The sequence below is a fragment of the Echeneis naucrates genome, chromosome 7, assembly GCF_900963305.1.
Source record: "Echeneis naucrates chromosome 7, fEcheNa1.1, whole genome shotgun sequence".
Taxonomy (NCBI): domain Eukaryota; kingdom Metazoa; phylum Chordata; class Actinopteri; order Carangiformes; family Echeneidae; genus Echeneis; species Echeneis naucrates.
This window is the reverse complement of record NC_042517.1, coordinates 8520416-8532649: the sequence shown is the minus strand read 5'-3', so window position 1 is coordinate 8532649 and position 12234 is coordinate 8520416. Positions and strand designations below refer to the sequence as shown.

The 12234-nt window shown below is 39.4% G+C and overlaps 1 protein-coding gene across 2 annotated transcripts in view; it reads right to left on the bottom strand.

Moving 5' to 3' along the window:
- The window catches only part of mgll (monoglyceride lipase), a 36305-nt gene that overhangs the window by 10040 nt on the left and 14031 nt on the right, over window positions 1-12234 (bottom strand). For both annotated transcript variants that reach the window (XM_029506962.1, XM_029506963.1), the window contains exons 3-4: window positions 10287-10393; window positions 6100-6236 (exon numbers count right to left, since the gene is read on the bottom strand). In XM_029506962.1, the coding sequence (XP_029362822.1) occupies window positions 6100-6236; window positions 10287-10393 (244 nt within the window). The remainder of the gene's footprint in view (window positions 1-6099; window positions 6237-10286; window positions 10394-12234) is intronic.

The window sequence follows — 12234 nt, the reverse complement described above, 5'->3', positions numbered from 1 at the left end:
GTGACTTTTCCTTTGGATGATCAACATGTTTCATTTCCTGATCAAATGAAAGAGGATGACGGATTGTAATTTAATGCAAAAGCCCAAACTGGATCATATCCCAACATACATACATACACACACACACACACAGTGTGAAATGATACAGAGAGATAATGCATGAATAGGGAAGAGAGGAGGGAATCTAAGAGACAGAAGGGGGACTGGGACAGAGTATCTCTTTAAAAAGCTCTTTATAGGCCTTCCTGCACTTTCTCTCACAGAACTTGGATTGAGAGGATGAATAGTGGTATTGTATGCTGGTTGGACTTGTCATAAACTGCCTCAGGGGCTAACATACGTACAATATATAGAGTATAACTATGGCTGAGATTGCAACAGCTATACAGTCAATCCACAAGCATGACATGAGCCAGGCCACTTTTTAAAGGACATTATGAAAGGGCATACACACTCTCAAGGCCAAGCAAAAAATGCTGAAGACAAGAAAATTAAGATACAGATCTCAAACATGCAGGTTGAACAACTTCCACCAAAAGTTGAATTCAAACCAGTGGGTTGGTTTTAATCGATCATGTGTCACTGAGAATCTAAAGGCATAATCAGTTCGCCTACACTAAGCTTCTTAAAGAGCTCCTCTTCATCCTTGTGGTGAACAACAATCTATTAAGACATTAAAAAGAGGAAAAGTGATAACTATAGAGAAAACAAAAGAGCATGGCAAAACATAAAATGACAGGTGTTTTAGGGTAAAATGAAACTGAATGAGTAATTGAGAGATGGAGGGATAGAAACGCTGAACAAAGGTGAATGACCGTTATGTAAATCTCTGGCACTGAGGAAGTTGGACAAATGAGTCTGTGCCAGAGGCACTAATGAAGGATGAGTGGGAAGGGGCCATAGTTGGATGGATATTTTCACCATTCCCATGAGCTGACAAATGAAGAATGACTGACCACTTCACAAGCACCTCATTAATGATAATGATCAATAATAATCAATAATAATTTAATGATCAATCAATGTGCGTGTAACCCATAAACTAGAAATTGGAGACTAATTGACTTTCCAGCATTTAGACACCTTGATTATTGAAGTACCCAATCTGGATACACTCCTACACTCTGCTGTGCCTTAAAGCCCATGAAGCCATTCATGGGCTTTAAGGCACATTTCCACATTTGGGCAGTTTACATTTCCTTTAGGTGAACTGCCCAACTAAACTAAACTAAACTGCCCAAACGAACTGATCAGCAAGCTTGATATTCCTGATTAGAGATCACTGATCTGCAATCGAATGCAAAAGCCCAAACTGGATCATATCTGTGGATCACACACAAACACATTTCGTCAGATGATAAAGATGTGTGACTCAGGAAGAGAAGAGAGGATCTAAAAGACAGAAGGGGGATTGGGACAGCGACGCTCTGTAAGAAGTCGTATTTGACTTTCTACTGAGAATGTAGACACTCTAACTGTGGTTATACAGAGACACACAACTTGCCGCAGTGACCCAGAAACTATATATTCCTTTGGCACCACTCACAATATTCCCTGCAAGACCTGTTCTGAAGGCTTTCTCCAAGTTCATAAAGCACATGTAGTCTGGATGGGCAAACTCCCATGACCCCTCAAAGGGCCTCGCAAGAATAAACACTCGGTTCACTGTTTCATTGCCAGGACTGACATCTGACTGAAGTCTCCTCTCCAGCAGTGTCAGAGCCCAACCATTCAAGCACACATATTTTAAAAATGAAAGCATCCACTCCAATGTACCAGTCCAGGAAACTGTTGGCACAGTCCAGCATCAATGCCATACTGAAGTGTTATGTAAACTAGGATGGCCCAACAATATCCTGAGGCTGCAGCATCTCAGCTTCTTCAGAGACCTATGAGACATGAATGAGACCTTCCCCAAGTGCTCAGACTCTGCCTCCTCCTCAGAACACATGCTGTTCTGATTCAGGAGTTCCTCAAAGCGTTCCTTCCACTGCCCGATTATATTTTCAGTCCAAGTTAGCACATCTCCTCCCCTGCTGAAGTCAGCCTTGGCTAAAACTTGCTTCCCCTTTCTGAGGTGCCGAATGACTTGCAAGAATTTCCCTGAGGTCAACAAAGCTCTTGAGTAAGACAGTTTGTGCAGCCAGCCAACAGAATGCTATACTTCAGTGTGTCTTTATGAAAATATGCTCACACTGAAAAGCACTAAAATTATCAAATTTAGAAGATACATTTACTATATATTGCACTCTACTGACTGTCCATCATTTTTTATGTAAACACTTTGTTCTAATTAGTGTATTGAATCATTTCACAAAGTAGTGTTTATGGCTAGTGTCCAACTTTCAGCTATCAATACTACAAAGCAAAGCAGCATAGTTTACAGCTGAGAATATTCCAGTGAAGCAGCTCTTCTCTTCAGACCTCGCTCTGAGCTAAAATGAAGATGAATAATGTCAGAGATTTTTAATTTCAAATGGCAACTGGCTCTGCTGTTGATGCTTGTTAAAATGTCAGGGGATCGGTAAGTTTGACCCTCTGGATATATTTAATGTCTGTACTAAATTTAACAGCAAACCATCAAAGAGTTGATGAGATATTTCAGTCTGGACTGGCTGACCGACCAACAGACCGACATTTCCTTTCTTAGACCCATGCCTGGTGTGGCTAATAATAATATTAAAAGCTGAAGACATCTGTTTAAATCTGCACCTCCCTGTTATCACAGCATGAAGTTCATATATCATCTTCGCTCCACTTTTCATCTGGGATGTTAACAGCACTAAGCCCTAGCAAATAACTGAATGAATAAATAAAATGATATAAAAAGCCAACACAAGCTTTTATTTACTTGAACGAACCAACAACTGCCAGCGGGACAAATGACATGTGAGACGTAGAAATCTACTACTATTGCACCATTGTTTGCTCAGGATATTATCATTGCAACAATGTCTCTGCACATGTAGAATCCACAGGTGGTGTACATTGTCTTTGTGTTTCTTGCGCCATCCTGACCCTTTTAAACAGGCATATACAAATGGAGAAGAGGAACCGGGTAATAGAAACAGGATGAGGACTCATAACACTGGGAAACTGGGAGTGAAGGCTGTACAAACATTTGGTTTGGGCTGGGTTTCCCAAACCTTAGGTCCTATTCCCAAGAAAGGTAAGACAAGGAAAGAAGAAGAAAGAAATGAAATGAATGGAAAATATAATAAAAAATCAAAGAGGACTCAAAAGCAAAACAAATGGATGCTGGAGAGAAGAGAAGCCAGTAAATGAAAACAGACTGACAAAGGAGAAAATTCTTCTGTGACAGATAGAGAAAATCGGAGGAGTGGGTATGTAAGAAGATGGAAAGAGAAGGGGAAAAGGAACGAAGAAGGTGCTATCGTGACTTTGGACAGCACTTTCCTAATATTTACAGTGGTTAAACACATGCCAAGCCTCCATGTGGGATCCACAGGTTAAATTGTACAAAACTGTTTGTGTCTGTGTTCCCATAAACTTGGTTTGTTTTGAATGCAACTTGATTCTTTTCGTAAGCATACAGGACAGCTGTAAACTTATGAGTAATAAAAAGGTTTGCCAAAAACAAACTCTCGGATTAAATGGAGAGTTGCACACCAACACAAACACACAGCCTAAAAAGTTCATTAGACAATAATACAAAAGTTAGTAAAACAAATCTACTGAAGTCAAACTAAAAAACATATTGCTGTGACACCCTCACAACTGATTATTTTTCCCGATATATTAAACAATGAGATAAATCTATTGGGTCCTATGGTTTTCTCACTGTTGAACAAGCCATCAGTTCTGCAGACACACAATGCCAAAGTCACCTAATAAATTCAGCAGGTTTCTCCATACATGCCAACTAGTTTGAAACCATAGGTTTGAGTACATCATTAATAAAGAGGTGTGTGTACAGAAATTGGTGGTAGATTTTTACATATTGATAAGATTTACTTCAATGTAAAGTTGTTGTTTTTTTATGTTTTAATTGTGTGATCATAAATTTCTGTGGCAACTGATAAAATATGAGAAAAAAATGGGTCCTCCAGCTTCATGCCAAAATACCCCAAACTGTGTGTTTGTTCAGCTGGAAATTTTCCTTTCTAACTTATACACTTATTGTTTTTATAAAAAATAAAAGCAGCAAGAAAATAATGTTTCATGTTTTATGACAATGACGTTAGCCTCTCCCGTAGAGGTGACACAAAAAACTGAGCAGTCCAAGCAGCTTGATCATCTGGCTGAAATAAATTCACAAGTTGAACCATTCATCATAGAACTCATCACTGCTGTTTGTCTTCTGTTTAAGTAACAAGAGTTAGTAGGTCACTGAGCACCACAGTGAGAGTAGCGCTGTGGAGTGCAGCTCTGTGAAAAACTGGATTCACTGGTCTGTTATAAATAACTTCTTTGCTGGCCAAAAATGATTATGTGTCCAAGTGTTATGTAAAATCTTTCAATAAGATGTGATGCTATCTGCATTGACTGTAACAGCAACAACTCCCAAAAATAGTCAAGGCCGGGAGCCAGATTTGGAGCAAGGGCAATCTTAGCTTAGCATAAAGAATGGAAACAGATGGAAACAGCTAGTTTGGCGCTATGCAAGGTTGAAAATGTAAACTGAATGGAAATAAGACAATTTCTGGCTGACAGGGCAGTTACAAGTAATATAGCCTAGCACAAGGCTGGACAACACCCAGGCTCCACCTGAGCATTGAAAAAAAAAAAAAAAAAAAAAAAAAAAAAAATCACCTCATCCAAAGCTAATCTAAAGTAAAATAAATAAATAAATAAAAAATGGTCTTTGTAGGCACCACTAGGATAAATTGTTTTGTTGTTGTCTCACTGAAAAAACCCAGACTAGCTGTCAGCCTTTCTTTGGGGACATGCGGGGGACTTTGCATGTTCTCCCCATGCTTGTGTAGGTTTCCTCTCATGGTTTCCTTCCCGTTTAGTTTTACTGGTGACTCTAAATTGTCTGTAGGTGTGAGTGTGAGTGGTTGTTGGTCTCTGTCTGTCTCTCTGTGTTGGCCCTGTGATGGACTGGCAAGCTGTCCAGTCTCCAGCACAAGAGGTAGAAGATAGATGAATGAATATATAATTAACAGATAATGAAGTCTTAATTAATCCATCCCTGAAGTCTTGTTGAAACTATCCTCTTTATCATTCCCATTGTTCTCGCTGAAGAAAAGTTTTTCAGTGTTATGAAATCTATAACTGTAATATATATATATATATATTTCTTTTTTTTTTACTGTATTATATATTATATATTATATATTTTGATCATGTAAATTTAAAGAAAATCAGCCAACAAAGTGACTAAGATAAAAGGACAATACATTACGTTGAACATTATGCAAATTCACTGTTGGGTTGGGTAAGTACACACTCTTCTTCCCCCATCAACAAATATAGACACATTGACCTTGAACAAACTGAAGCTTTAATGGCAGGCTGAGCAGGATCTGTGTCAATGTGTGAAAGGTAAGATGAGCTTCATGGGAAGAGCAAACTTTAAACCCTGGGAGATGGAGTTTCTCAATACACAGTAGATGTGGTGAAACATCCAAGCCAAGCCAAATAAAATGTCACTAAAAACAGGTGTTTGAATGTATTAAAACTCCATCTTAAAATGACCAGATTCATTGGTGACCCAGGCCTGAGCTGAGCACTGGACACTCTGGTTTTTTCAATGTTTTATCATGTAAACCACTTCGTACTGAAAGAAGAGCATGTGCCATTAAACTCATATGAATGCCACTTTATCACAAAAAACCTCTTAACACTGGTTTCTGCATTTGTCTCCTGTGCCTGAGCAGGGCTTGCTGTTCAATTTCATGCAGATGCGCCTGTGTGTGTGCGTCCATGTGTGTCATGCACATTGTACCAAAAGATGTGAATCAGCTGAAAGGATTATGTAATTTCACACCAAACAAAACAGGAAAAGTAGAAAGAGTAGAAAAAGAGTAACATAAACATAATGTGATGCAAATAAAACAAACCTCATGCCATAGTTCAAACTGACAGCAAAACACTGTATGGATTTAAAAAACCGGCCGTGGAAATTGATCCTACCATGGAGTGACCAATGATGAAAATGGGCAGATCTGGGTAGCGGGACTTCATCAAGTCAATGTGCTGCAAGGAGTCTCTGATGTAAACCTGGAAATCCTTGATGATCATCCTATCTCCTTCACTCTGTCCATGGCCAACTATGGAGAAGAAGAAATGTGATATTTTCCCACAGTAAATAAATTTTTAATCCAACCAAAATATCAAAAGAAAACCTAATTTTCAAAGAGAAATGGGTAGCGTTCTCATTACAACAATACTGAGCCTGAAGAAATATATTTACATTTGAGCTCAGAACAATTTGTTTTGTTGCATAACACCTGATGCTTGTTTGCATCCAACATATGATTCTTGAGTTGGTACCAGGGTATGGCCGCTGCGAGCTAGTTTGAGTTTCATTGGTTGTACCTGAGATCTTTGAGTAGGGTTTGCAAGTTTGTGCTGGGTAAACTGTCCTCAAATCAGCTTCTTCAGTTCTGTCATTCATCATACACGTGCAGAAAATAAACTTAATAACTGAGCAAATGGCACTGATTTATCTCTGTGCAAAGTCTGCAGTAAGTTCAAATCAGAGCTTTGGAGCGGATAAGAGATACAGGAGCAGAGCAGCTCAGTATGTTGGGTGTGTGCATAGCAGGAGGGACAGAAAGCCAGAGACAGAGAGCAGTGTTGGACAGAGACAGTTAGCTTTGAAGTTAAAACTTAGCTGTGCACATGTGAACTTTAGGTTGTTTGTCAGTAAATAAAAGCTACAACTTCTGAAGACCCATATCAGAGGTAATTATGTTGGTCATAGAAGTGATTTTAACTCTGCTTGATCATCAGTTCAAGTCACCACACATCACTGGGATAAGGTAAGGAAAGGCAGGCAGGATGAGCGTGAGAGAATGGGATAATAAGGAGTAATAGAGGAAATGATGGAGGAAGAAAAGAAATCTGCAGAGAATAAAAGCAGGATGAGGCAGGACAGGAAAGTGACTGAGCACAAGGGAGAAGAATTGTCAGGAAAATAACGAGATTAAAGAGAGAAAGAGGGGGAAATAGACTGAAGGTGGGGATGAAAAAATGAGTAAGAAGAACAAATGTGACGGAGATGGAGGGGAGCAAAAATACATGACTATGTATGTGCGTATTCATACACATACACGTGGTCTACTTGATCTTTCAGCAGCAGTGGCCAAGAGGTGATGCTGGTTGCCACGACGACCACTAAACCAAAAGCACAAGTGTGTTACTAAACATTTGCACACCTAAAGTGTGTGTGTCTGTGTGTTATAAATAAACTGTACTCTGCATGGGGTAGAATGTCTTCACTTTATGTGCTTTCAGCTCATCAGCAGTGAAACGATCATCACAGTATGGAAATCAATAGCCAATCAACAGCAGCGCAGAGTGATGCAGCTGCCACCTCAGGCTGATGAATACTATATCCTCTCCAACATCAGATCGATAACACCATGCTCCACTGACCCCACAGCTTTTGTTATGGATACAGAATGGTTAGAACAATTCCCATGATTCCCATTAACCCAGACAACTGACACACATACGAAATATAACATAAACACTGCAGAGCACAGACCCACTGCTGTTGGTTGGAAGAGCTGAAAAAGGCAACCGTGAATCAGTCGCAATGAATTTATCAGTATATATAGATATATGTGTTTGTTTGTGTGTACCTACGTATGTATAAAGATACATACAGGGTTCTAAATTAACACCCGCCAACCCACCAAATGTGGGTTAAAATTCATTTTAGCAGGTGTTGATAAAAACCTACTAGCCAATTTGGCCGGTGATGCATGAGGCAATCGTGTTGGTCAGATATACTCTACGTTCTCAGCCATTTGTACACCCTGGCAGTGATTCCTACATTTCCAATAAATACTGTGCCGTAATGCTAAGTAATGACGTTTAATAAGCCTGGTATTTCACTCTAGGGTGCAACCAGCATGAGAAATGAACAGAGATAGATAGTGCAAAGGAGGTAGATAAAGTTGCTAAAGTAGCAAAAGTTTAACGTAAAACATAGTTTAACGTCTAAAGTAAAACTAAATTAAATGTAGCAGTGGTTGAATTTGGGACGGACGAGGTTGGGCGAGAAGAGAAAGAATGGAGGGGATATGGATATCGGCGTGTCCTTGTAGTTGCACACAACTACATTTATTACATCACAACCCAAACACTCTTATAAAGAGTGAGCTGATGATCATTATAAAATAGATATGTGTTGCTGCATGGTGGTTATCTCTTTCCTGATAAGCAGGTCTTGGAGAAGCTTCTCTAATCCAGCTAGAGTTGTGGGGAACATTTTTGCGTTAGCTGATAAATCCAGAAACCTTGCAAGCACTGATCTAATTCAGTGTCAATCTGTCCTTTTTTTCTATAACACAATTAGAAGCCAAAAATAATTAGTCCTTCACCCACCAAGCAGCTTAGAGTACCAATGACTCTGTTATTTGTGCTTCTCACAAACAGTCCATCATGAATATTTCAGTATTTCCTGATAATGAAATGTCAGTGTTGGTGCAGGACTTAAAATATACCTGTACATGTAAACATCAAGGGATAGTTTGCAGCTCAATCATATAAAATAAAAAAATATTAGCAAATTAGTGTTTTTGAAATGTATGTCAGAAAATTACGAGGTTGTTCTGGAAATACAGTTGACCAATAAATAGATGCAGTGTGCACCAGATGGAAGAAACCACCAGTCTATGTGGGCTGTGAATGAGGAGACTTAGAAATCCTTTAAGCCCATGTGTGTCTGTGTGCACATACATGTTTGAGAGATAGATGAAAAACTAGTGTCTGCGGGGACTTGTTCCAGTTCTGTATTTTTCATTAACAGTGTGACATTTTGCCTCTGAACAAACTGCTCCTCTGTGTGCAGCCTCAGTCATCCTCATCACTCACTCCCTTTTTATTATCTCAGTTGGGTCTTCATTGAGCTTTGCACCTCTGTAAACATTTACAGATGAGACTTTATTTCTTTGTCTTTTTCTCCTCTCTCTGTTGTAGAGTTAGTGAACATGCTCTGCAGCACAGTCACATGAGTTCACACATTCCTGTTGTATTTAAAATCTGCTCAGTAAAATAACGTAAATAGTCTTTGAGCTGCCTGACGCCGCCTTCCTTTCCGTTAATCACCATCAGGCTAACAGCTTGTGTTTTGCATCTTTTTTTTTTTTTTTGCCCAGAACTAATTTTCTATTCAAAACATATTATTGGGATATTTTATCATTCATGTGTTCATATGTTTTAATTACTACATATGCTTTCTTTTTCCTACATAAGAAATTTGTCTGCAGCTGCTATGCAAGCTCTGTGATGAGCATTTAGCTCAAAGGAAAATACTAACTTGACCGTGGTTGGCATGTAAGGTTGGCATTTTTAACACTGAACACAAAATACGGGCAATGCTGATGGCAATGTTCTGTATAACACATGAAGCAAAGTAAGGGACAAAGGAAAAGATTCTGACCTGATTATGGCATGATGTAAAATTGAACTGTTCAGGTTCAAGGTCTCTACAGTCAATTACACTACATCTAATATTTGTGGAAACTTTTCTGCATGCAGAGCAATCAACTGAACAATCGAGTGAGTGAGTGAGTGAGGGACTGATGTTTTTCTTTGTCTTAGATCAGTTGGCCTGGGTCTGTTGTGTAAATGTTTGTCGACACGGAATAACATTGACTTCATGTGACCATTAACAAAAAGACAGCTAGCTATAGGCCCATATCTAAGTTACCTGTGTAACAGTTTGGTCTCCACACCAATTCATCCAGTGATTTCACTGAACCAGAAGCAGAAGCCCCCACCTACACTAGTCAAGTTTTTTTTTTTGACAGTGCATTAAAAGCACACAAACTACACACTCACATGCATACACAAAGGAACTGTAGGAGAACAATAGACAGCCTATTGTTCTCTCACAGTTTCTCTGTTCCTGGTAATTGCTGAGTTGAAGCCTGTACCACAATGCCTAATTAATTTTATCTAACAGGATTCGACTCAACAATTACCAGAAACTGCTTTCAGGCAGAGAGGGGGATGTTCGGTTTTCTTTGAAGAGATGCACAGCCTATTCATGAGAATGATCTACTGACTAATACAGGGGCAACCATGGTGTAGGTGTAAATGCATGCATTCATTAACATAACCTTAGGTGTGCATCTGTGACTCACCATGGTCGTGTGCAAAAACCAGCAGGGACAGCCCCTTCAGCCTCTGTGCAATTTTATCATATGGCCCGCAGTGCTCCCCAGCCCCGTGGGCAATAAACACCAGAGCCCTGAGAAGGGGAGAGGAAAAAAGGTTTGAACAAGTTTGTGTAATTGCAGACCTCTTCTCTCGCTTCAAGTGTCTCACAGATAGACCCACACACACACACAGCAAATGTTTATCCTTCTTGACTCTGAGATATCTAAAATCCAATCCATGGTAGGAGGACCGAGAAATTATCCAACTAATGAGGTGGAGCTTAGCTTAAAGCAGAAAATGTCCAGTGGGGTTGAAAAGTCTGGCACCACTTTCTAGTTCCCCTGAGTGGGAATACCATATAACTAGTGTATATATGTGTGTGTAAGACAGAGGTTGAGCAGGTTGGATGAGCAAAAAAGGCACATCAACATGATCAGAAAAAGATGACTGAGAGCATGACAGCCTCTGTTTTCAGAGATGAAGCAATCATCCATCTGTCCGTCTATCTGCCTCAACACCTCCCTTCCTGATGACTCGAAACAGACACTGAGGAATCCAGTGAAACCCAAAGCAACAATGACATCCCCCCTTTTGTAATTCTGTTTATAGATACCACACTATAGTTTGGTTCTCTGACAGTACACATTAAATATTGAGCAAAACTGAGAGCGTATAAAAATATTTCCTCAGAACAGCAAAGTCATTGGTTAAATACCTACGTGCGCTTTCAATTGAGATTTATGTTGTATTCATTCAAGACAGCTGCATGGAAATGAACACTTGAGGTTAAATATGCAGAAGTTTTACAGCTTGTCCAAAGTAGAACTATGTTGTTGTTTTAGACATTGTCTAAGTGTTGTCAGACTTCATGTTTCAACTGAAATACAATTTGCTCCGTTCATTTCTTTTTCGGCAAAGGTGCATCAAAGCAAAACAAAACTAATTTTTTATGCAGCGGTGGATGCTTTAATATAATCATATATTATCAAGGAAAGACAGTGAGCCAGTTGCAAGTGTTTTCTCTACTATACAGACCTTTATTTGAATCATGGATGCTGATAAGATTTTTCCAACCAAGAGGGAAATGATGACGCTTCAAAAGTTTCAGAACTTATATCGATGGCTGAAAAGCAAAACCTCCTATCAGCAGAATTTCCCTGACTGGTGGATGTCACTGTGGATGATGAGAACAACGAAGGCTGTGAGAAGAGAGTGCCTTTTTCAGATAGGATGTTTTGAGTTTCAGCCGTCGATATAGGAATTCTTATTCTTATGCCTCAAATTAATAGTGGAGCTGTGTCACTGTCGATATCGTCAAAACGCTATTACTAGAATTTACAATCAATCAACGAGGCAAATCAATGGTTTCATCACACACTTCATGAAATCAGTCATTTGCTTTTCAAGCAAAAACATGCCCCTAAAGTCAAAAACGAATTTCAAAAATATGCTCTTTTCACAAAACAGCCCTATTATGTTGAAAACAACAGGATTATCCTGTTACTTTCACTTAATATATCGATTTCAAGGCAGAGTGGTCGTTACGGTGAGAAGAGAGGGTAAGATGGTACCGAACCAAGTATATTCTTCTCACGGTTGAATTGTATATTTACTCAGAGGCAGAAACCCATTGTTAATCAAAACTCTTCAGCAGCTCTGACAGTTTTCTGAAAGGCTCTCTAATTTTTTGAGCTTTTCCATCAGTCCACAATCAGCATTTGAGCAGCTCTGAAACGCTCCAGTGTTTTTTCACTCAGTAACAGCAGTACCAGAGAATCAATCAGCAGAAGCAGTAGACAATTAGCCCAAATGCATTCAGCCACAGAGAAAAGGGGAGCGGGGGGGAAACAGGGCGAAAGTGAAAGAGAGGCGGAGCAGTGTGGCAGTGGAAGATAAGAGTAGCTGTTCATCTGGCTTCATTAGCAAATTGCT